General features: G+C 39.3%; 1 protein-coding gene across 1 annotated transcript in view; it reads left to right on the top strand.

Moving 5' to 3' along the window:
- The window catches only part of CRPPA (CDP-L-ribitol pyrophosphorylase A), an 88,642-nt gene that overhangs the window by 22,258 nt on the left and 41,591 nt on the right, over positions 1-24,793 (top strand). The window contains exons 3-5 of the mRNA XM_063118439.1: positions 8,552-8,701; positions 13,813-13,917; positions 15,184-15,229. Coding sequence (XP_062974509.1) covers positions 8,552-8,701; positions 13,813-13,917; positions 15,184-15,229 — 301 coding nt within the window. The remainder of the gene's footprint in view (positions 1-8,551; positions 8,702-13,812; positions 13,918-15,183; positions 15,230-24,793) is intronic.

The raw sequence follows: 24,793 nt of genomic DNA, 5'->3' as shown, positions 1-24,793 counted from the left end.
TTTTTTCCTGGACTATCTTGACAAAATTAAAGCACTTGGTAATTCAACAAATTAGATGAGTTATATAAAGAACTATTCATTTGTAATTGTTAACATAGGGGAAAATTCTGTCTTATACTGTGCAAGATAGCGGCATGGATGTCTATACATGAATCCACACCTGGAGTTAATGATCTCCAGCTTAAGGTACCTAAAGCTGGACACAGACGTAAGGCTGTATCTGAAACCCAAATTGGAACAGGCAGGAAGGTCAGGCAAAGGCAGAAGGCCAGGCTCCTAGTATCAGTATATGGCCTTGCTAATCCAGAGGCTTCTTACAGTTTGCAGATTACAGAGGCTGATGTTCCTCACCTGTAATCTCTTCAGTGTGCACACATAGTCCCAGGTAGCTCACGAGGCTGAGCAACAACCTTGGCCAAGAAGTTTCTAGTTCAAAATTAGGAAACTGACATTTGTTTGACACAGTTAGTGATTATTTCCCCCTGTTTGATCCGGCAACAGATGTTAGGCCAATCTACAAGCAGCGAGCATTTTAGTTTAGTTGAGGCAGCGCTGATGTGGGATGTATCCTTTAACTGGTAATTGTTATGGTGGTTGTTATTTTCAGACACATGATAATAGGAACTGTGAAAAGAAAGGAAGTTTGAAAATAAGTCCTAGCAACATCAGTCCATTGGATTGTAAATTTGTGTTTATTGAGTAGTCAGAAAGAAATGCTAAACGTAATCTGTTTTCCCTTTTTTGTAGTGCACTGAAATATACATTGGCCCACATGCACATGGAACAATAAACCAGAATTAGAGAATCTGTCTTTTCTCTCTCCTTTGGGTCTTCCCACCAGCGGAATACACTAATCAGGAATCAAAGGTGTATTACTTATTGATTAATAATACCTGTGTACTGCTTTATAATCTCTAAGAAGTTTACATGACAATAGTAGCTGTATTCAAGTGTTCAGAAAGTGGTTAAAATAAATCTGTATGGAGAGGGAGTGCTCTAGCATGCCCCCTCCTTCATTGCCCTCTACTCATGGAAGGTGACTTTATAAAGGGGAGAGCCTCCTGTATACGTGGAAGCTCTCCCTGTGGTTAAAAATGCCGAATAGCCAAGCAGAAGCTGTGTGTACCAGCACGCAGTTTTCCAGAATTCTGGCTTTTCTTTCCATGCACATGTGGCCATTCTGCTAACCTTTGTTTTGAAGTCAGCTTAATATGCAGCATGATACCAAGTTACTAATATTCATTCAAAGTATTAAGTTTTTAATTATCTATTTTGCATTAAGGAATAAACATATTAAAACTTCCTTCCTGGTGTCGTTATTGTAGCAAATTCTACAACTGGCCTCCTCCAGCTGGGTAAACAAACTTAAGGATAAGTTATAATTTACTCTCTTCTCTTTGTTTGATTCAAAATTATGTTAAATGTTCTCTTCAGTGACTCATAACATTTTCCGTTTTCACAGAATACTTTGGATAGGTTCAACAGTTCATTCTCAGCATTATAAATTAAGGAATTTGAGACTGGACGCTTCAAGAATCCATTGAATTCAGACCTGCTCATTGTTTTAATCGGATAGCATGGAATATTTATTAATAACTGCCCACCAGATTAAGCCTTGTGCCAGTGTCTTGATACTAATACTTAGGAGCTAAAATATGTACAAGGGATTGTTGCCAGAGAACACCAGCTCACTTCCAGTTTGATCCCCACTCTTTCATTTGTTTCTCAGGGCTCCATTGTGTCTGGAACCATAGTTGTTAAAGAAAGACAGAACATATTTGCAGGTTCCATGGACACCCTCTACTGACATTGAAAGAGGCCGGGGATCTTGGATGCACTAAAGCCACTTCCTAATTCACTCAAGACAATACTGTTCTGCTTATCAGTTGGCTATTGAGAGCCCTTAGTTCATGTGTACCTACAAATATTAGGGCTGTGCTCCGCTTCGCTTCATAGAAGCAATATCGGAGCGGCCTGATTTGTCTCCGCTAAAGGTGGAGCCGGATCTGGTCGGGAGTGAAGCGTTGCAAAGCAGGTTGCCCATTTGCGGAGCGATCCGTTTAGTCGCAAGGCTCCGCCTGCCATTTTGGAACTTTTTCGCATAGGATTGCATTGGGCGAAAGAATGCCTATAACTTCATTGTTTTTAAAGCTACATCTCTGAAACTTACTGTGCTTAGAGAGTGATGATTGGGGGACATTTGTGTCGATTTTCAGAACTTTTCATCATGCAGTTTGTTTGCTATTAATTTTTATAGAATGGGTAAAGCGGGGGGGAAACCTATTTTTTTTAACGTTGATTGACAGGTTCAGCTCCCAATCGTGATAAGTGATCAGTCTATGCGAAGCATTTTCCAATCCCAATGTTGGAGGGGGGGGGGGAATTAGCGAAAAGGGATACTTAGTATTAGTAACTTTTATTTCTTTGTCTTTGGCTCTGACTTTTTTCAGTTTGTAGTGGATTGGTGAAGCAGTAACCCCAGTAAACTCACACACACAACCTTAAATAATATACAAAGTAAAATAACAGATAGGCAACACAGCACTGCAAGGTACCCACCACCATAACCTTGGTGAACAACTGAATAGATGTGGTGCAAGTGGATGATGTGTTGTACGGCATGTGGGCGTGCCCACTGCCCTTGAGGCTAATCAGAACCCTCCAAAGGGGAACCAGTGGAAGGAAGCCAATAATTTGCACAAGTTAATGTGTGATGTGGCTTCTCAAAGGCAGGTACCTAGACGGGACTGGCCGAATGACTGGCACAGTCCACACTGTCCCACTGGGCACGTCCACTTTCCCCTTACTGGTAATAAAGCCAGACAGTGTTTTTGTTCTAATTCTTGTTGTTGTTGTGATTATTACTGTTTTTATTGTAATTGTTATTACAATCATTGGCTGGGCATACCCTGGAGTATGTGAACTGTGATGGAGGTGTGTGTGTGTGTGTGTGTGTGTGGGTGCATCTTGAAAAGATCTCTGATCTTGACTCTGTTACTTCCTGCTGGGTATATTATGAGGTCAATCCCCTACTTAAAATAGGATGGGCAGAAAGTAGATCACCAGATGTTTTGGACTTCAATTCTCAGCATTCCTGACCATTGGCCATACTGGTAGGGGCTTATGAGAGTTGAAATCCAAAACATCTGGTGATCTACTTTCTGCCTACCTATGACCTAGAAGACTCAAATGCTGTGCTCTTGTGTATTTTGGGAAACACATTAATTACTGAGCTGACTGAACCAGCTGCCTGTTCTCCAGTAGGGTGACTTCAATTATCCCCACATTGACTGGATAAATGTATATTCCAGTCACGACAAAGAGATTAAATGTCTTGATGGCCTAAACGACTGTGCCATAGAACAGTTGGTTATGGAACCAACCATAGGGGAGGCAACCCCTCGATTAAACCCTAAATGGCATGCCCCAGGACTTAGTACGAGATGTAAATGTTGTTGAACCAGTTGGGAACAGTGACCACAATGCTATCAGACTAAATTTATATTTAAGTGGGAAACTGCCCAGGAAGTCCAACACAGTTACATTTAACTTCAAAAGAGGAAACTTCTTTAAAATGAGGGAACTAGTGAAAAGGAAGTTGAAAGGGGGAGTCAAGAGGGTTAAATTAGGGTGACCATATGAAAAGGAGAACAGGGCTCCTGTGTCTTTAACAGTTGCATAGAAAAGGCAATTTCAGCAGGTGCCATTTGTATATATGGAGAACCTGGTGAAATTCCCTCTTCATCACAACAGTTAAAGTGCAGGAGCTATACTACAGTGACTAGATTTAAAAGAGGGCAGGGCACCTGCAGCTTTAACTAGTGTGATGAAGAGGAAATTTCACTGTGCACACTGATGTCTACAGTGTTGGGAAATGTCTTTTGTGCACACCAGACATAAGTGTACTGAGCAGTACTAGCAGAAGCAAATGGGGGAGTCCCTGCCCATATTGGAATCCCATGAGGCTTTTGGTAGTGTCTCCTACATAGAGGGAATGGGTTCTAGATCTTACAAGAGCATTATGAATGTATTAACCACAGACTCAACAATAAAGAAGCAAAAATGTCATATAAATCTTGGTTCTCCTAGAAACTACAAAGTAATCAGTTTTGTTTTGGCCATTAAATTAAAGGAATTCTTCTAAAATCAGGTTAATGCTAAAAGAGTAGCTTAATACAGTATCAGTTTAATGTTCAAATATACCAACCGTTTAATATATTTTTTAGAAATAGTTGAAATATGTTAATCTTATAATTGGCAGTATTTGCGTTATCTTTGAAAGTGGTATTCTGTAAACTTAGAGGAAGTATTCTTTTAAGACAATTCTGCTAGAAGTGGTAATTACAGTATATGGCTGAAGCATGTTGATTACTAGAGATATAACTGGCAAGAGTGCAGATGTCTGAATAGAAGTGCATGTTCCTACCTGTTGCAAACATAAATACACAGGTAATTCTACTTTAGTTTAAAAAATACATGTGGTTATAAATGCCCACTAATGGAAGTTGTTTTAATGGTGTAAAGTAATATTTTCTGTGCAGTAACATGTGCAAAGAATCTGATTAATTATGATGAGAAGACATTAATCATATTGATTTACAGAGCAATACTATCTCTGGCTTAAGTTTATGCCTGCTGGGCAGAGAGAAAATCTCTTCTAACTTACTCTGTGTTTGCAGAGCCTGAAGATACACTAGAGTAGGTTTCCATGTCAGTATAGCACCACTGTTGCCCTTCTAGTGGCAGAGCTCCACCAGTGCAAGGGACAAAAAATGGACAGAACTGGGGTTGGCAATGGAAGAGCTGAATCAGAATCATGTGTTTTCTCAGAGCATGTTTCTGTCTACTTGTCAGCATTCTTCCTATGACCTGGACCCCTGAGCAACTCTATAAGGATCTTTTGCCTCCTCAGTAGTCCCACCGTCCTTCCTTTACCTTCCCCTTTCCAATAACATGGGGTTTAGATCACAGACGTGAAGTGAATGACATTCCAGACACTTTAGGTTTTACACAACAGTTTACTACAATATTAAAACAACCAAATTACAAGTAAAGGTATTTAGTCAATAGAACTGAGTGATACAAATACATTGAAATAAAACAAAAGTTTAAAAAATGCAAATTCCTTACCCTAGCTTCACTAGACTTCTTCAGGCTGCTTCTTCCTGCTCTTTCCTCATGCTCTAGTCTTTTCCTGTTCTCTCTCTCTCTACTGGATAAATGAAACTACTCCTCTCAGGGATACCCCCTCCCAACAGAAAAACCCTAGGCCTCTAAGGCTGACCTTTTTTACTTTGCCTCTGTAGGTCTCAAAACTTCACACTCCTTCAAGGGTGTCACTATTCCTACAAAGGAAGAGGTGTGTTAAAAGGAAGAGGTATGTGAAATTAATGGTCAGTCACAGATGACTGCTCCCTGACCCCCACCCACCCTTCTCTCTCACACACATGCTTTCTTCCCCTCTGCTCAAAGAGGACAAGATTCGAGCTAGGGTTGCAATCCTATACATATTTTATAGGGAGAAAGTCCCATTTAACTCAATGTCCTCCTGATTGTCTCTTTGATTACTATTGGTATACTAAGCCAAACAGACGTGTTTATGAACTAGAACGAAGTGGAGAATTAATAACAAGGTCATCTGGGTGAATAACTAGCAGGCAGAGCTTTTTTAAAGGAAAATTTTGAACTTCATAATGGTAGGTGATTATTATATGCATGTACCAGAGCATTTTATATGTGTGCACATGTAGCCGACTTCTAGATAAAATATTTCTCTCTTAGAGCTCAGTAATACTGTTTTTGAGTGTTGCTGGTTGTGTCTGGTGGACTCTTAAAACAGCTTCAAGGAGGCTTTTTTCATTGGAGACCAGATGGCTGCAGTGCTGTGATGATACCAAGACGTAAATGTCATGTACCTTTGCCTTAGCAAGATCCCACTTAAGAATGACATGGGGTCCTTACATTCTAGAATGATTTCCTTCATTTTTGAAGCATTGGTGAACACTTTAGAAAGTAACATTGGGAAGTGTTGTTGGCATGGAGATGAGAACTGGGTACTCTGTTTGCTTGATGAGGGCCTGGGGTCTAAAGGATCCTTACTACTCACTTTTCACATTGTTATCAGGCACTTTTTACATCAGCAAACATAATACAACTTTTGCATATCCTTTAATTTTTGAGCTGCACAAGTCCTTTTGGAACTGCATGCTTTCCCCTAGACTGTCACATTTTGTGTCTGGTTACGCATCATCATCGTCATCGCAGCAGCAGCCCTGGTGGCAGGTATTGACAACTGACCAAATGAGTGAGGAGACAGGCTAACTGGATATTATGAGGACGTTGGGCCATTGGTAGTCATCAAACCAGAGCCAGGGGTTAGACCCAGTAAGGACTGCTGTGGCTCAGGCAAGGTGCCTGCCTGAGCAAGTAAGCATTCGTCTTAGCGAAGGGCCCCCTATGTCTCCTAAGCCCAGGAGACTGTATTGCCCGGGGCTGAGGGATAGGCAATCAGGTGTCATCCAGATGTTTTGGACTATAACTCCCACAATCCCTTGCCATTGGCCATACTGGCTGGGGTTGATGGGAGTTGTAGTCCAAAACACCTGGAAAGTACCAGGTTACCTAATCCTGCTCTAGATTGTAACTTTGTGGCTTACCACTTGGGACAGCAGTGCACAGGTCCATGGATTCCTGGGTAGCCAAGGCAATCCCTTACATATGCTGAGACATAAATTGGCCCTTGTAGCACTCCCTCTGGCTGTGTTACTGTACTGCCTGAAATGTATGTGCCTTCTATCTGTTTTCACTGTGAAATGATGGGCAAGAACTGAACCTGGGTTGTCTTGTATAATGCACTATTCCACTGGTATAAACCTAAAAATCGGACTCAATTAATTCTTGTATGTGTGGCTGGGTACTGTTCGTGGGGTGGCAGGGGAGGAGAGAAGAGCAAAGGGCCTACTGGTTTCGAACCACTGGAAAGCCTATCTATGGCTGTGTTGTCTGGAAGCTGCTCTGTAGAGTTTGGATTCTTGTCTTTTTGTCTTCCCACTCTTACATCTAAAATTATAGTTGCTGGCAGAACACCTATTGGTAGCCTTGGAGTCGTGCAAACCCCATGGTGGGATTCAAACCCACATCTCATATTTCCAGTTACAATAGATTTTCCCATAACCAGGCAGCTCCTGGTGCTGGATCTTGTGATCACCATGCTGTGGTGGTTTCTGATTATTTCCCTGGGACCCATACTGATAGAACTGTACAGTTTGGAAAGTTCTGATTTATGTGCTTGTTCCTACAGTGGAACACAGTCCCTTGAATACTTGCCCCATTAGTACATATTCCAGTGCAATACTCTAGAACTGTTGGGTCCCCCCCATCAGTTATGCTATAGTTCTGACCTGATTATACTGCCAATGAATTCACTACCTATTTAGATGCTAACATTAGGATGTCTACAAGCATGACCAAGATGATACAATAGAATTAAAGTGGCTATATAGAGCTTTACAGGAAGGGTTGCTTCACCTGCTGTACTTTTGCGGCTACTTATGTTTTGTACCATGTATGTGTTTTGTACCATGCTTTAGAAAGTGTTTGGAAGAACACATGAAACTAAACCATAGGTACAGCATCCTACCATTTAAAATGTTAAAAAAGAAGATAAAATAGATTTACATTTTAAAATAGATTCATATTCATTTAAATAAATTAATCTTGCGGTGCAACCAGAACATAGAATCATGTCCATTTAAAAATGCATTTCAAGGAAACTTACAATCAGAACAATTCTTCTATGTTACCTACAAACTATCCAGGAAGGAGACATACAAAAAACTCTGCTTTTAGGTTACTGTTGGTAAGTGGATGTTTGATGTAGATGAATAACAGCTGTTGTATTCTTGATAGTGTCAGGGCTAATTCACATGATACTTTGTAATTGGAATGATTTTGGTTATATCTGATTCCAATTGATGACTTGGTCATCTGTTTTCCTAGATAATTTTTGGGCATGTGATCATAAGTTCAAAGACAAATCTGTGGTTGATGTAGCAATCAAATTAATACTTTCTCATGTATACATTGCAGTGTAAGTTCTCAATCCATATTTCAGAACATACAAAGGATTGAATCATTTCGCTTTTCACTGTCCCTTATGAAGTAGGTTTCTGTCTCTCATAGAAAGTCCTGAAAATATAATAGGAATGCGTGCTCTAAGCAATTTTTCACAATTATGAATGGTTTGTGCTAATCTTTCACTGTGCACTCATTGGGACGAGTTTAGTGTTCATTTTCACTACTTTTCCTACACAGTACAAATATCAGGCACGGGTCTGGATATAAATGCTTTGTATAACTCTCAATTTTCACTCATGTAATTTGGAATAGCATGTGCAGTATATCCAAGGGGGAATTCAATGTCTGTCTGGATTGGGCCAGCAATGTATGTGGAAGTCAAAATTTTAATTTGTTTGGACTCGTTCTTTAAGCAGATTAACTAAGGTAAACATGTAAATCTATGTTTAAATACTTTTTTGTGTGTGTTCCCTAGGCAGCAGGAGCAATCCGTCCTCTTGTCTCCACTGTTATTGCTTCCTCTGCAGATGGATGTTTAGACCATTCACTAGATCGTGCCAAGTACAGAGCAAGTGAAATGCCTCAGGCTTTCTTATTTGATATAATCCATCAAGCATATCATCAGGTAAGAATTTCGGCATTTCAAAAAGAAGCTCACTGTTTTCTCCTTCAGTGTACAGTAAGAGGAAACTGCTTTGTAGGTATTTGTTGTAATTTTTTTGACAGTTTTTTGTTTTATTGTCAATGACAATAACCATGCAAACATTTTGTATAATTATATTGTGTTAAATGCACTGTTTCATTATCAAATGTTCAGACAAATAAAGCCAGTTCTCAATGGAACAATTTATGTGCTGAGTGTGTATGTCTTACATACATAATTGACATGGGAATTGTATTGGACCTTGTGTAATGCTGCCTGTCAAAATGGGCAAATGCTTGTATACTGAGTACCCTTTCTTTACCCTCATTGAAGAACTCAAACCTAGAAGTGTCCTAGGGTAATAGTTTAAGTTTTCTATATTATTACTTGCATTTAAAAACAAAAACACACATACCATTTCTGCCTTGCCTGTTTTTGCACTCAAGGCAGCTATCAACACTTAAAACATAAATTACAACTTGAATATAAAACTTAGTTAAAAACAGAATCCTAAAACCCACTTAAAAATACAATATAATCCCCCCAACAGTAGTACCCAGACTGTGCATCTCATTTACCCATTTGCAAACGTGACGTCACATTTTTCCCCATAAGGGCAGGAGAGGTATTGATTGCCAAATCTCATCTGGAAGTTCATATCCTTAGGATTATAGCTATAAAGATTCTTCTAGTGACGGCTGTAAGGATATATCGAGCCGGGCTCTGCCAGATGGCCTGAATAGACGGAAGTGGCAGGAGTCCCTGTGATTGTGTACAGACATTGACCTGCTTTGCACATAATCACGCCCATCAACTATCGTGCACAAGCGGGAGAGTAAATGTGTTGCCTTTCACACACTTGCTATTTCCGCTTTTACTCCAATACTCACGATCGGGTCCTTTGGCACCTTGTTGAGCATGATGTCCAAACTCAAACCAGTGGTTTAGTACCTAAACAACCCTGTGGTTAATCCATGGTTTTTTGTTAGGTTAACTGCTGAGTTATGGGCTGTGACATGTGAATAGGCTCATAATGTTCCGGATTATTTTATCATGACTTACATGTATTCCTTGATACATATATTCCTTACTCCCAATTTAGCCTTCCAAAATAATAACTAAAGGGTCTGTCACAAGCAAAGCAGGCCACGGCCAATCTACATCCTTGTAATTGAATCCCTGTCCAGTGATCATTGCTGGAGCAGTGATGATCAAGCTGCAAAGTTCCCAACTTCAATGCAGTTACCTTGGGCCCAGAAAAATCTAGCCATTGCAACTGAAGCAATTTCATTCAGCTTGAAAATTTTAGCTGTAACTTGATTGAGGGTTATCTAGTTATGTGTTGCTTATACCAGTGGTACTTCATGGATACTCTCCTACTCCAAGCTGTAGTAGTACTCTAGTCCTTGGGTTGGTTTCCTGACCTGTGAGGTAGGCTTTAATTTAGGCTATCATGCAAACTAGTCATTACCACTCAGAGCAATTTGTTTCCTGAGAGTAGGAATTGGAATACTTTCTTGCCTGGGTCTATTAACCCTCAAGAAGAAGGTTAAAGTCTAGCATTTGGGCCTAGAACTGAGATGTAAGGACACTTGGCTTAAAATGAGTTTCGTGAAACTGAAATAGTTTCCAAACAGTGCAGCCCTATACATGTCTACTCAGAAATAAGAGCCATGCATTTCAATGGGACTTACTCTTAGATAGGTGTGCATAGGACTGCACCCTAAGTGGCTTCAAAGTTTCTTCAGTTTGGTCGTAAGTTTTTTTTCTTTTACTAATCTATTCTCTAACATATTTTTAGTCTGCAGACACACTGAATTTTCTCAGAACAAATGTGGGAGCTGTTCATCCTCGTTCATTGTATTTCAGTAAATGTTTGTCTTGACCGTACACTGTCCTGGCATGAAAGAGAAAGAAATAGGCTCACAAAAATTGTTTGGTCTTCTCAAGCTAAGCACATCTCATCTGCTTCCCATTTCTATTGCTTCATGGCAATTCCAGTTCATACTAGCTATTCACAAAGCATAAGCAGGAAGCAGGAATACACCATCTGCCCACCTCATTGTCTAAACGAATCCTATATTGTTTTGATTAATAATTTTCATGAGACTAGTTCAGTAACATTTTAATTTATTCAAAATCTGAAACAAGATTGGTGGTCTGAGAGGACTGGACTATTTTAGATATAGCTCTGGACTTGATTATCACTTTGGCAAAGTGGTGTGTTCAGGATCTACTATAAAACTTGTTGGATAACTGGGCACAATGTGGAACGTTTCAAAGAAATAGTGTCATACATGAGGAAGGAAGAAAAGGACCATTTTGTTGATGGGATAATAACATATATATACATTGCTCTTCATCTTGCAGGAAGCTCACCCACTTCCTTGCTTCTTTTAGCAAGGATGTGTTCTATTAAAACTTTTAATGTACCACGTATAACAATTTTTTATAAAGTCGTTTTTTCCTTAAGGTTGTATTATGTTTTTATATCTCCTAATACTTTGCAAAATCATTTGATGTCACACGAATTTAAACTATTTAAATTTGAGCAGTGCTTAAAAGCCAGTGTGGTGTCGTGTAGTGGCTAAAGTGTTGGACTGGGAGTCAGGAGATCCAGGTTCTAGTCTCCACTCAGCCATGGAAACCCACTGGGCGACTTTGGGCCAATCACACGGTCTCAGCCCAACCCACCTCACAGGTTTGTTGTTGTTGAGGATAAAATGGAGAGGAGGAGGAAGAGGAGGAGAATTATGTGCACCACCTTGGGTTCCTTGGAGGAAAAAAGGCAAGATATAAATGCAATAATAAATAAAATAAATTAAAATAAAATAAAATACTTGTTCTAATAAGCTTTTGAAATGTAAGATGCCAGTGTGATTACTATAGCTTCATACACATATAAATCAGTAGATCACATGTGTGTGTGTACTCCCCCCTCTCTTTTTTTCTCTCTAGTCTTGGTCATGTTTGGTTTTTAGTGTGAGGTATCTTCCTTTCCATACACCATACTGACAACCAAGCACAAAGAAGAATAGAAACCCTGCACTGGATGAGGCAACACACCTATTTCTGCATATTACTAATGCAGGATTCCTGATAGCTTCAGCAGAGCTTAGCTTGGTAGGTGGCACCATCAGTTCAAGGATCTTGTTTGCAGCAATCAAGCTTTATCTTGTCTCATCTTGCCCCCCTCCATGATTGCTAAGAAACACACTAGTTGCTATCACTAGGTTGTTCCAGGTAAACTCCTTCACCTTTCACTCTTAGACATCTTACTGGTAGGCATTATTAGTTATTTTGAGTCCGCATTCCTGTCGGTGCTGTGGAAGACCTAGCATTTCCTGACTTAAATTTTTCTGCTTCGGTTAGGAGTGCACAGAAGGACAGCTGCTTCTTGATACTGATTAATTTCCATTAACTTGAATTCCTCCAGAAATTTCATGAATGCATTACAGGAGGGATTCTACCATGACAAGAGCTATTCTATCCTTAGAGCAGTCTTTCCAAACCTGATGCCCTGCAAATGAGTTGGACTGCAACTTCCATCATCTCTAACCAGTATTACTGGCTTCCATTTCTCTTTATTATTATTTTTGCTAATTCACAGCAATCTTGACATAACACTTTCAATTTATTAGAATAAGCTGGCAATTTTTAAAATGACATTAAGTACCCTGATGCTATGGGACATAATACCAGCAAATACATGCACAGGTATAGGTGTGCCAGCACAATAGTACACCTGTAGTATGTGCTTGCATTGTAGATTGGCTGCTTTTGTGCTTTGATGATCTCTGTATTGATAATCACGGATTCCAGTTGGAGGTCTCTTAGCGCTAGTTACCAGAAAACATTGTACAGCAGTTCTTTTTCTTCTTAACAGTTTTTCTATGTTAAGGGAAACGATGAAAGAAGTGGTAAGAAAACATGGGAAGGTCTCAAATGACGACATCTGGACCTTTCATAATCTTCCGTAAATGAGGCAGGATGATGGCAACATAAAAGCCATGTCTTGGAGTACCCATGCTACCCCAATAATTCCTATCACCATCAGCTACAGCATGCAACAGTGTATGTCTGTTGTACATCAGAAGAGTTAGATGGATGGGGAAGCATGATGCTGATTGCTTACTTGTGTGGCATCTAAGGACATTTGGACCACCGCAGAGGTGATTTGTTGGCACAGATGTGTGTGCTTGTTGTTGGCAATAACCTTTTGTCATGTGAATCTGATTGACATGAGCCTGTTAGCCAAGTATAGGCAATCTGTATGCAGTTGCCAGTAATACATATCTATGGTCTGGTAATCCTCCATGTTAGATTACTGCAATGTGCTCTACGTGGGGCTACCTTTGAAGATGGTTCAGAAGCTGCAGCTAATGCAAAATGTGGCGGCCAGATTGATAACACAAACTAGAATGTCCGAACATATAAGACCAACTCTGGCCCGCTTGCACTGGCTGCCTATATGCTTCCAATCTCAATTCAAGGTGCTGGTTTTAACCTACAAAGTGCTTCAGGGGTAAGGACTGCAATACCTGGACAGAGTGCCGCTCCCAACATGAACCTAGCTATCTAAGGCTCTCTTTCACGTGCCTCCGAGGTGGCAACAAGGGAGAGGGCCTTCTTAGTGGTGGCCCCCCAATTGTGGAATGATCTCCCTGACGAGGCCTGCGTGGCACCAATATTGTTATATTTTTGGTGCCAGGTTAAGATCTATCTCTTTTCTCAGGCATTTGGCAGCATATGATAAGTTTTTAATCAGTCCTGGATATGTCTTAAAGTTATGGCTGATAGCTCAAAGTTGTTTTTAAATATATGTTGTCTCCATGTATACTCTTTGTTTATGTGTTTTATGGAAATGGTGGGTTTTTTTTAAAAAAAAGAATTGTATACTGTATTTTAATGTTTTTTTAATTTTTGTAAACCACCCAGAAAACCTCAGGTGTGGGGCGGTATAGAAATACAATAAATAATAATAGAAATATAATAAATATAATATAAAATAATAGCTTGATAACCAGTAATTTAAAATGTCATATTTTATATAAATTTATTCTGCAATGCACTTTTTAATACATTTTCTACAGTGCAGTGACTATGACCTGGATTATGGAACAGAATGTTTGCATCTGGCTCTAAAATACAGTAAAACGAATGCTAAACTTATTGAAGGAACCCCTGACTTATGGAAGGTAGGAGTAATATTTTGTCTGCTTTAATAAACAAAAAGCTTTTTCGTATGATAGAAATTTGGCAAGTAGATGATGACTCCGTATTTACATTGCTGAAAGTTGCTAGTCAGTTTTGATTGTTTATTAAATAATTTTAAAATGTCATTTAACCATCAGGCCCTCAAAGTGGTGTACAATAGAAAAACGTCTAAAAACAAATGTTAAATAACAACACACTTAAAAAGAGCAACAGGAACCTTTACCCCAAACCATGAGTAAACTTGTCAAGATAGCAGCTGCATATCCACGTTAGAATTTTCCTAATTTCATAACCTTTCACCTTTTCATTTTCTATGTTTCTTGCAGTCCTATCCTTTTCAGCAATTGTTACTTTTTGCAATGCCCCTCAAAATAATGCCCTATTGGAAAATAGAAAGTGTTTCAGTTGCTAATGTGTTTTTTCCAAAATAATGGTCCTTGCGGAGATATATGTATTATGTTCTATAATTAGGTTAGACATGCTTCCATTGCCGTATATTTTCAGTGTAGAAATAGTTTTAGCCGAAAGGCTAGGAACACCATGAATACCGTATTTCTTCGATTGTAAGACGCCATCAATTGTAAGACGCACACTAATTTCAGTACTACCAACAGAAAAAAAAACCTAAGACACACCTGCGATTCTAAGATGCACCCCATTTTTAGAGATGCTTATATGGGAAAAAAGTGTGTCTTAGAATCGAAGAAATAGGGTACTTTGTAGATCAGAACTTCATTCAAGCATTCAGAGGATTACAGTTTCCAAATCTATGGCTGTTACTAGGACTGATTGGAGTTGTGGCCCTTCAGAGGTATTAGCCTACATGTTGCCCATTTCTGAATCAGAATCATCATAGTAAGTTAGAAGATGTCCATGATCTGAAAATATGCAAGTAAAAATGTACTGTTTCACTAAAATACAATAATGGTAAGCACTTTTAGAAGGAATGGGATAAATCTTTAATGGTGAATCAAATGTAACACTCTTTGCAAGGTTTTGAAAAAGAATGATGAATTAAAATGAATTCTGGACAGATTTTAAAAGATCAATACAATTATAGGTCAGTAAGATGTTAAGATTTTAAACCTTTTTCTTTCTCATTGCATCTTTGCTAAATATAATTTAAAAATTGACTATCATCTGTTGGTGGTACTTCATTGTGAAGAATTGCCTTTGGGCTCTGTTTTATTGGTTTTTAAAAACATTATTTCTTCCATAAAATCTAATTAGATTTATCTGTCCTTTAGGTGACCTACAAACGGGATATGTATGCAGCTGACTGTTTAATTAAGGGTATGTGTTTGTCCTTGTGTTTGTCAGTTCATATAGTCACCAAACTAAAACCACAATTTTATGTAGAACGAGCATAAATACTACTAATTGAATTTGAATGGTAAAATCATAAAACCACACAAGTAGCTTTGACAATCCTGCATAAAGGAAGTTCATCCTCTTTTGAAGAGGGAGAATGAAAAGATGTTGAATATCATCTCCTAGGTTTTGAATACTATTTCTGATTCAGGTTTGACCTTTTAACCAAAGTGAAGCCCTATCCAGGGGGAGTCTCAGGAAGTACACAATCAAGACAGTAGTGAGTACTTTACTGAGTGATGATGGAAAAATGTGGCACTAGTGTGGAGATAGTCCATGCAATATGAAAGATCCGTATGGTTAAGGACACTGGTTGCTACTGGGAGAAGTCACAGCATGTATGCTATTTTCAGTAGCTTCCATTTCAGGGGTCTATTATATAGATGCACCCTTTTTAAATCTTGTATACTTTTTAATGTTTACTATTTTTAACTGTTGTAAACCGCCCAGAGAGCTTCGGCTGTGGGGCAGTATATAAATGTAATAAATAAATAAATAGATAGATAGATAGATAGATAGATAGATAGATAGATAGTACATTCATCCTACCTTTCTTCCATCATGGTGATGTTCATGTAGTTTCCAGGTGGTGTCCTTTCCAGGCACTGACCAAACCCAGACCTGCTTAGTTTCAGCAAGGTGTGTGCATCACATGCCCTCAGACTCTTTCACACTTCACTATAAGACTGATTCTCACATCTCAGTAAGCATTTTTAGACAAACCTGTAACATTAGTATCTTGACTCAGACTATTTTGGCAGAAGATGTCAGTACGTTAAGCCCTGTCTAGCTCTATATTGTCAGCTCCTACCCTTGGAGAGCTGTCAGTCTTTCTGGTATCAAGACAGCATGCTCAATACAGAAGGCTGGTACAAAGTCAAGGTGAGAAGTTAGTGTAGAGGACAGGTAAGCAAACTGAAGTAGGAGAATACAGGTCCAAGGTCCAGAAACTGTCCAGAGGTCAATGCTGTGAAGCAGGTTTAAGAGTTAGAAAGGACTGTGTAGCAGCAGAAAGGCTAGGATAACAGGAGAGGTCAGGTAATGTGATACTAAGCATGGGACGTGGGTAGAGAGCTGTTTGTCAACTGTTGGGTGACATGCAAGTATTTGTAGCTACTATGTAGTCAGCCAAGAACAATAAAAAATGTCTAGAGCTCCAGTGAGGTCACTCAGGTGAAGAGAGCTCCTTTGCTGGCTCCCAGCTTCCCAGTGATCTGTTAAGGAAGGAGCTAGAGAGACAGTGTTAGGGGATTCTTGGATGAGGTTGAGGTTGTAAGGTGCCTTATGAGGGTAGATAGCCCTGAAAGATGAAATGGAAATCTATAAAATAAAATTGGAGTCATTTCAGTTCTGACAGTCTGGGATGTGAAAATGCTAAATAAGCTATCTTCCTTTCCCATCAATTAAGAAGGAAATGTTTGCCTTAGGATTTTGGTTACATTAAGGAGCTTGGAGCATTTCAATTTCCTCATGTACACAAATGTATATTCTTTAGTGGGTAATAAAAAAATAATCCCTGTTGGTTTCTCTTTTCCATGTCTGTGGGGTTGTCTACGCTTGCCAACTTACATCTCAGTTTTGTTGGAAAGAGGCAAGGGTCCTTCTCGGCTTATGAAAAGTTGGCAACTAGCTCATCCCTTCTGGGAGACACCATCATTAAATTATTGTTAGATAACTACCTTTGTGCTAATTAATCCCATTTTTTTCTTTTAAAGAACAAACACTTGTGTTGCGCTTATAGTAGTGAGGCCTTGCCACAGCAGCACATGCATTGGAGAGAAATGTGCCTTTGATTAGCTAAGCTAAGGGGAGTGGATCAGGTTCGTATATGAACACTATTCTAAAATCTCCCCTTAATTTTTGCTATTGCACTAGCTGCCCCATCTCCACGGGGGTGGGGTGGGGTAGAGGGACAGAGTGAGAGAGCCAAATTGCTGTATAGGGACTTGCTCCAAGCAGTTTCTTCTCCCTGCAAGTGATCCTGAGAGACATGAGTGGATACAATATTATCCCTCAAATCCTAGTCAGATTACAACCTTAAATACAGTATCTTCAGAATACATTTGCACTTGATTATTTGAACAGTAAATTTTAAAACTGCTACTCTGGTTTTCAGTAGTGGAATTATTGAGATTATAAATTCAGCATTTGCGGGCAGGTTTGAGGTCCCAAATAGTCTGTATATTTGACTTACAAATTAGAAACAAAATTGAATCCTGGCTCCTGAAAGTGTATAAATATGTTCATTTAAAAGATTCATGCTAAACTGTGATATATTTTTTGGCGCACTTAGAGATTGTTTCTAAAACAATTGTAGTCCTTTAAATCTGCAGAGCTCATGTGTGAAGACTGACTTATAAATAACAAATAGAGAACTGGTTGTAATAAGCTAAAACCACACTGCATGTTGTGTTTTTACCTAGGTATTTGGGCACATTCTCTCAACAATGCAACATTGTATTTGTTGTGCAGGCTTGTTGCGCCCACCCACAGTTGCGGTACAAGCTCAAACTAACAGCTGTTAAATCAGCCAAAAATGCCAAGACTAAAAAAGCTGAATTTAATTTACGTAAACAAACCAATCTAAAACAATACTGATTGTTTTCCTTCTTCTCCCAGTAAACATTTCTTGCCAAAAGTTCTACTAATCGACTTAGTAGGAACTGAAAATATCCAGATGCATCTTATGTTTCCATTTTCTCTTTACCTTTTTTTGGTACAGTTGCATAATAAATTGGGTTCAAATAATTAAAATCACTTTGTAAAAATTTTGATTTCTTAAATCATATATTCTGATTGTATTATACATTTTATCAAGCTATTCTCTATAGCATCTGCAAATATATCAACCCATCATCTGTAGTATCTGTGTTTCCCTTTGAACATAATATAGTACAAATTCATTTTTAAATTCTATATGAACTTCAATGTTCTTCAGTTGTAAAGAATTCAATTTTCTCCAAATATTTAATGGTATATATATTCTTTGAGTACTATTCTGAAAGTCAAGGAATTTTATAGTTCCCTATTTTATTTTTTACAAGAATACTTTCAGGGCTTGTAAAGTAACACATGAGATTAATGCTACATATTCGCAAGGATTGCTCATATTATCCTAGATTTTAGTATATAGGGGAATTGTACAATGAGTTGGTTCCAGGCCTCATCATACTTGAAATAGACCCATAGAAATCCATGAAACTTGTTTGTCATGACTGATTTAAGTCTCCTTTATTTCAGTGGGTTTACTCTAAATATGACTTAAGTCTGGATCCAACACATTAAATGTAGGGGAATTCGTACACGTGTCAAATCATCTTTGCTTAACACCCTTCCCCCAAAATGTATTCCAATGGCATGAGGAAACTTCGGCCTGGTTCAGAACATACTCTGGGCTTTGTGATTAGCGTAACCATGTTCAGCTGTGGTTAACGCTAACTACATGAGGAATGCTTGCAGACAACACTTTTAACCCTTTTGTGGTTAAGTTTTCCTTAACCACATGCTAACCACAAAGTTGTTAGTGGAGCACCTGGTTCCTCCAACTGATCCACCCTGTATCCCAGCAGCCCTAGCGCTAGGAGCCCTGGCAGTTATGGGCGTCATTTTAGAGCAGGCACCAATGAAATCAGCAATTACATGCATGCATCGCCCCGTTTTGCATTCTGCATCGCCATGCCTGCTATTCCTCTACAGTCATCATAGGGGAGGCGGAAGCCTTCCAGGACGGCTGCGCTAGCTGCGTCATCAGGCAGTACAGCCACAGTAATCAGAACCTGAGGGGTGTAATGGCGCTTCAACAAGGTAGGAGAAATGGATGTTTCGTATGGGGAATTTGCAAGCAGGTATTTAAAAAGCTCTGCTGTAAGCATGCTCTGCTAAGAAGAGCAAAAATCGTTCCAAAAAACTAATGCAAAACACGAAATGGCAGCCACAGCGAGCGTATCAGTCATCAGTCCAGAGCAACCATAGAGCCCACTGGCTAGAGCGGCCCCACTTAGTTAGGCAACTCTGTACTGGGAGCTCTGCCTTAACCCCTTAAACCCTTAACCATGCCCCCTTAACCAGAGACACAGACAACACTTTTATCCATGGTTAGTGCACGTGGTTAACAGGGCAGTTGGTTAGGGAAAACGTGTGTCAGACAACACCATTAACCACGGTTAAGCATTCTGTTAAACATTTTGTGGTTAAGCAGCATGGTTTAGCGTGCTGTCTGAACTGGACCTTCAAGTGTTATAGTGCATAATGACTGTCTTGCTAATGGCTGTACAGCGATAATCATCTGGTGTGACAACCTTCATATCTAGTCCAATTGCAGTCTCATTGAAAACTACTGAGGCAGAGTAAAGAGTAGGAGTTGTAAGAATTTAAATATTCACAAACCATCAACATAATATGTTGACTGATGAGGCTCATTTCAGTGGAATCTATTTAGGATTAGGGTTTTACAAAGGTGTGAAAATGTTCAAAATTTGTTTTAAATCTTGGCCCATCTCTGTAGCCTATATTAACGTTGGGGTAACTTTGTGCCACTCCTGCATTGATTAAATCAGTGATTCCCAAAGTATGGATGTGAAATTCTCCAAGTGCAACTTAGACAAAACAGAAATGTACAATTTGACTTGCAATGCATAATCCTGTCCTTAAGGTTATCTAATCAGTTATAAAGAAAGGGGATGGGATTTGGCTCTACACTGATGTCATAAAGTAAAATCTGAAGGATACTGAAAAAACAAACACAACTAAATAGTCCTAGTGGGTGCAATGTCCTTTATTTATTTATTTATTACATTTTTATACTGCCCAATAGCCGAAGCTCTCTGGGTGGTTCACAAAAATTAAAACCATAATAAAACAACCAACATGTTAAAAGCACAATTACAAAATACAGTATAAAAAGCACAACCAGGATAAAACCACGCAGCAAAATTGATATAAGATTAAAATACAGAGTTAGAACAGTAAAATTTAAATTTAAGTTAAAATTAAGTGTTAAAATACTGAGAGAATAAAAAGGTCTTCAGCTGGCGACGAAAGGAGTACAGTGTAGGCGCCAGGCGGACTTCTCTGGGGAGCTCATTCCACAACCGGGGTGCCACAGCGGAGAAAGCCCTCCTCCTAGTAGCCACCTGCCTCACTTCCTTTGGCAGGGGCTCACAGAGAAGGGCCCCTGTAGATGATCTTAAGGTCCGGGCAGGTACATATGGGAGGAGGCGTTCCTTCAAATAACTTGGCCCCAAACTGTTTAGGGCTTTAAATGTCAATACCAGCACTTTGAATTGGGCCCGGACCTGGACTGGCAGCCAATGAAGTTGTAAAAGGACTGGCATAATGTGAATTTATTAGTATTTATACAGTTCCACTGGTGTAGATGGATCTTTACAGAATGTTTTTAACTTTTGTAAACTGCCCAGAGAGCTTCAGCTATAGGGTGGTATATAAATGTAATACATAATATCATAAGTAAAACAATAAAATGGGCCCTGTTCAGAGGAGTCTGCAATCTAGATTTTTACAATTGAGGAGATAGAAAAGGGAGATGAGAGGCAAGTGTAACAAGTGATGAATGTGAACAAATAGGCTTAATTTCACTTCAGTTTCTATTTTAAATAACTATATCCCATTAAATTAATAATCTACATATTCAATGAATATAGGATATTCTTCTACATTTTATTTTGTGAATGTCATAAATCACCAGCTTTCACGAGATAAGCAGTCTAGAAACATCAACAAAACAGTCCATGGCCAAAAGTATCTATCAGAAGCCAAGTCAAACAACACTGAGTTCAGGAATGTGCTAAAGAGTCATCAAGTCCTTTCCAAGGTCAGGTCACGTCCAAGCAAGATCAAGGAGCTGGTATGCGAGCGACAAGGGCAAAGGCATGAGAATACAACAATTGCTTCCAGCGTCTCTCAGGGGCTCTGGCATGTCTTCTATTGGGATGGTGGTGATTAGGAATTGCTGTCAGCTGCTATGGCCCGCACTGAGTTTCTGCCTGTTCCTGTGAACGGCCACTCCCCAAATACTCCCTCAGCTCTATCCCAAGCTGAGGCACAACAGTGAACAATCATCTTTCCTGATTTCTGGAATGTGTAGTGTCTAGGGTGACCATATGAAATGGAGGACAGGGCTACTGTATCTTTAATAGTTGTATTGAAAAGGAAATTTCAGCAGGTGTCATTTGTATATATGGGGACCCTGATGAAATTCTGACTTCATCACGACAGTTAAAGCTGCAGGTGCCCTGCCCTCTTTTAAATCTGGTCACTCTAGTATAGCTCCTGCAGCTTTAACTGTTGTGATGAAGAAGGAATTTCACCAGGTTCTCCATATATGCAAATGACACCTGCTGAAATTCCCTTTTCTATGCAAGTGTTAAAGATACAGGAGCCCTGTCCTCCTTTCCATATGGTCACCGTAGTAGTGTCTACTTTTCCCTATTCACAAATATGAAAATAGTTTCAATATAAAACAGCATGTTGAGCCAGAGTTATGTAGAGCTGCTATAGTATTATGGCTAACTCATGGAGAGAGCAATCCTATGGCTTCTATAGAGCTTCTGGGGAGATATTTATTTATTTATTTATTGCATTTCTATACCGCTCAATAGCTGAAGCTCTCCCTGCAGTAGGGTGCTCTGCAGGTAGTATAGGTATGTTCAATTTCCTGACTCCGAGCTCATAGACAGGGCTCAAAGCTGGGAGCCAGGAAACCATGTTCCCCGCCCCCTCCTCACCCCCTGACTACCTTTCCGCAATCAGAAAAAGGGGGAGTTGCCGGGGAGGAGAGGGGAGCAGTAGCTTCCTAGACTCAGCCCAGCCTCCTTTCCTCCCACTTCAAAGCAAAATCGCTCATCTAGCAAAAATGCAGTATGGCTTGAGGAAAAGATCGCTTCCATGCTCCGCTCTCCCTGCAGTAGGGTACTCTGACTTCGGAGGCTGCGGACTATCAACATAGTTTTGTGCCCTGAGCTATGGACCAACAAGTTACTAATTAGAATATTGCCTTTGCAATAATTCACTTGGTGGCTTTTGGCAAGACATCTTCTCTGAGCCTCTTCCCACCTCCCAACATTGGAATAATAATACTGGCCTACTTTATATGGTGCTTTTTGTAAGAATTATAGTGAAATAATGTACTAAAAGCACAATGAACATTTTAAAGTGCTGTACCAGTGAAGCTGTTCTTATGCAGTAATGTTTACTTAGATTTTTTTTGCTGGAGATTAAAAGAAATGTAATTAAAATGACCTGATAACTTATCTCGTTTCTTTATGGGATTGATCAAATCTCAATTAAGATATATGGCCTAAAATCGTTTTAGAAAAATTAGTATGATTTTAATTATTTGAGCAGTATTTTGTAATTTGCATTACAAAGGTAGTCCTACCTGTGCAAATACAGTTAACACGTTCCAAATGCTTCAGAAAAACTCAAGTAAAGTTTTCCGCTGTAGGCAAAATAAGCTGTTGATGAAGGACACATTCCATTCTGTTAAACTGAGCACTGATGTAGGTAAGAAAAACAGAATGATCATTCAAATGCTAAGCAACATGGTTGCAATATGTAAACCATTTGAGTCACTTCAGAAAATGATTTCTTAACAAATAATGATGCATATTTTTAGCTTTTGTAAGTCTTTCTCTTACAACGAATGTTAAAAATAATAGAACACTGATTTAATAAAAAGCAATCTTAATGTACTTTAAAACAGGTAGGAACTTGCTGGATGTGCAGACAATGTGGCGCATGTCTGTCTTTTTTCCTTCTCATATTATTAGTCTGCAAATAGGGAAACCTCATCCTGCAGTTAAGATGACTCATTTAGAAAGGTAGTTGGAACCTGGATATTACAAAAACATCCTGAAAAAATCTCTTTAAGGGCTTCTTCCCCTAGGGCAACTATATCTTTGAACCTCTAGTTGAAACATGTAAACTTTAAAGTTTCAGCCTTCCTTTCAGGTATACCTTGAAATGTGCATTCAAAAATAGGTGAAGAATGAATGTTTTTAGAACTCTAACTCTGATTTGCACATTTGCTTGATTGCCAAAATTCTTATGAATATGCGACCCCAAATTCCAGCTTGTAACTAGTAACAAACATTTAGCCTCACTTTTTAAAAATCGGGTGCTAATTAGTATGTTTTAGCGGAACTGCCCTTAAGCAATAAATAATGTATTGTGTCCTGCTTGGACTTGCTACTTCTTCAGCAGTTGACTTATTATTGTGCAGCCTAGTGATTCTCTATTTGAACACAAAAAGCTAAGGTAAGCTGTGTTGTCCAAAAGAAAAAATCCAACAAAAAATGTCCCAAATCCATATCGCTGTAATACCTTTATTAGGTCAACTCAGATGGTCACAAAATAATGTGCAAGCTTTTGTGTTCATCAGAACTTTTCATCAGGAAAGATAGTAAACAATTTTAAAAAATAAACGGTGGGAGATGGAAGAAGAAAAAAGTGGTTCATGTTCAAGTCATGGAATCTGCATTCAAGTGGCAGCTGGACAGCCCTCTGTCAGGGATGCTTTAAGGTGGATTCCTGCATTGAGCAGGGGGTTGAACTCAATGGCCTTTAGGCCCCTTCCAACTCTACTATTCTATGATTTGGTTACAGTCTTAAAATGACAACTGGGAGAAGGCTGGAGACATTCAAATGAAGCCCTACAGCTACAGCAATGGTTTCAGTTTCCCCCTGGGGCCCTCTCAGGGGTTGTTAGGAAAAAGAAACAAACAAACAGTGACCTGGTTTGCACACCACGACCAGGTCATTGTAGGTTATTTAACCCATGATTTGCTTTGAATGTGTGATTGGGGATTGCGGTGTGTGTGTGATCCTGGCCACCATGGGTTATTAAAGGGTTAAACAACACTTGCATAACCCTTGATTAGTAGTAAAGTTATGCAAGAGTTAAATAACCTTTGATGAGCTGGCTGTGTTGTGCAAACTGTCCCAATGGTTGATCCCCCCCCCCATTTTGGGGGGGGCATAATCCAGCTGTTACATAAAACTGCATTGCTGAGTAACATCTGGCTTTATGTTATCAAAATGGGTGATCAGCCATTGTTTTTTCTTCAACCTAGAAACCCATGGGGGCCTCTCACTTTTTGGGAAAGAGGTCCTCGGATGATAAACACAGATTTTAGGCAAATAACGAATGTAATTGATGGGCAGGTTATAAGACTATAGGAAGAGCTGTGCTGGATCAGATCAGAGGCCTATCTAGTCTAGGGTCCAACCAGCTGTCTGGACGTAATATATAGCCTTCATGAGTAGTAGATATTAATAGCTTTACCTTCATGAATTTGTCTAATCCCCTTTTAAAGCCCTCCAAATTGGCAGTCATCCCTTTATATTGTGGTAGCAAAGTAAGAAGCAACTAAGTGGAGTGTGCAAGAGAAGGAGAATGTATGAAAACCCAAGGCTTAAGTCATGTAATGCCAAACCATAATTTGGCATTACATACTGTATGAGTCTGAC

Source organism: Elgaria multicarinata, chromosome 1 (assembly GCF_023053635.1).
Source record: "Elgaria multicarinata webbii isolate HBS135686 ecotype San Diego chromosome 1, rElgMul1.1.pri, whole genome shotgun sequence".
In the NCBI taxonomy this organism is placed as follows: domain Eukaryota; kingdom Metazoa; phylum Chordata; class Lepidosauria; order Squamata; family Anguidae; genus Elgaria; species Elgaria multicarinata.
The sequence above is the reverse complement of the archived record's forward strand: the minus strand, read 5'-3'. Positions and strand labels throughout refer to the sequence as shown.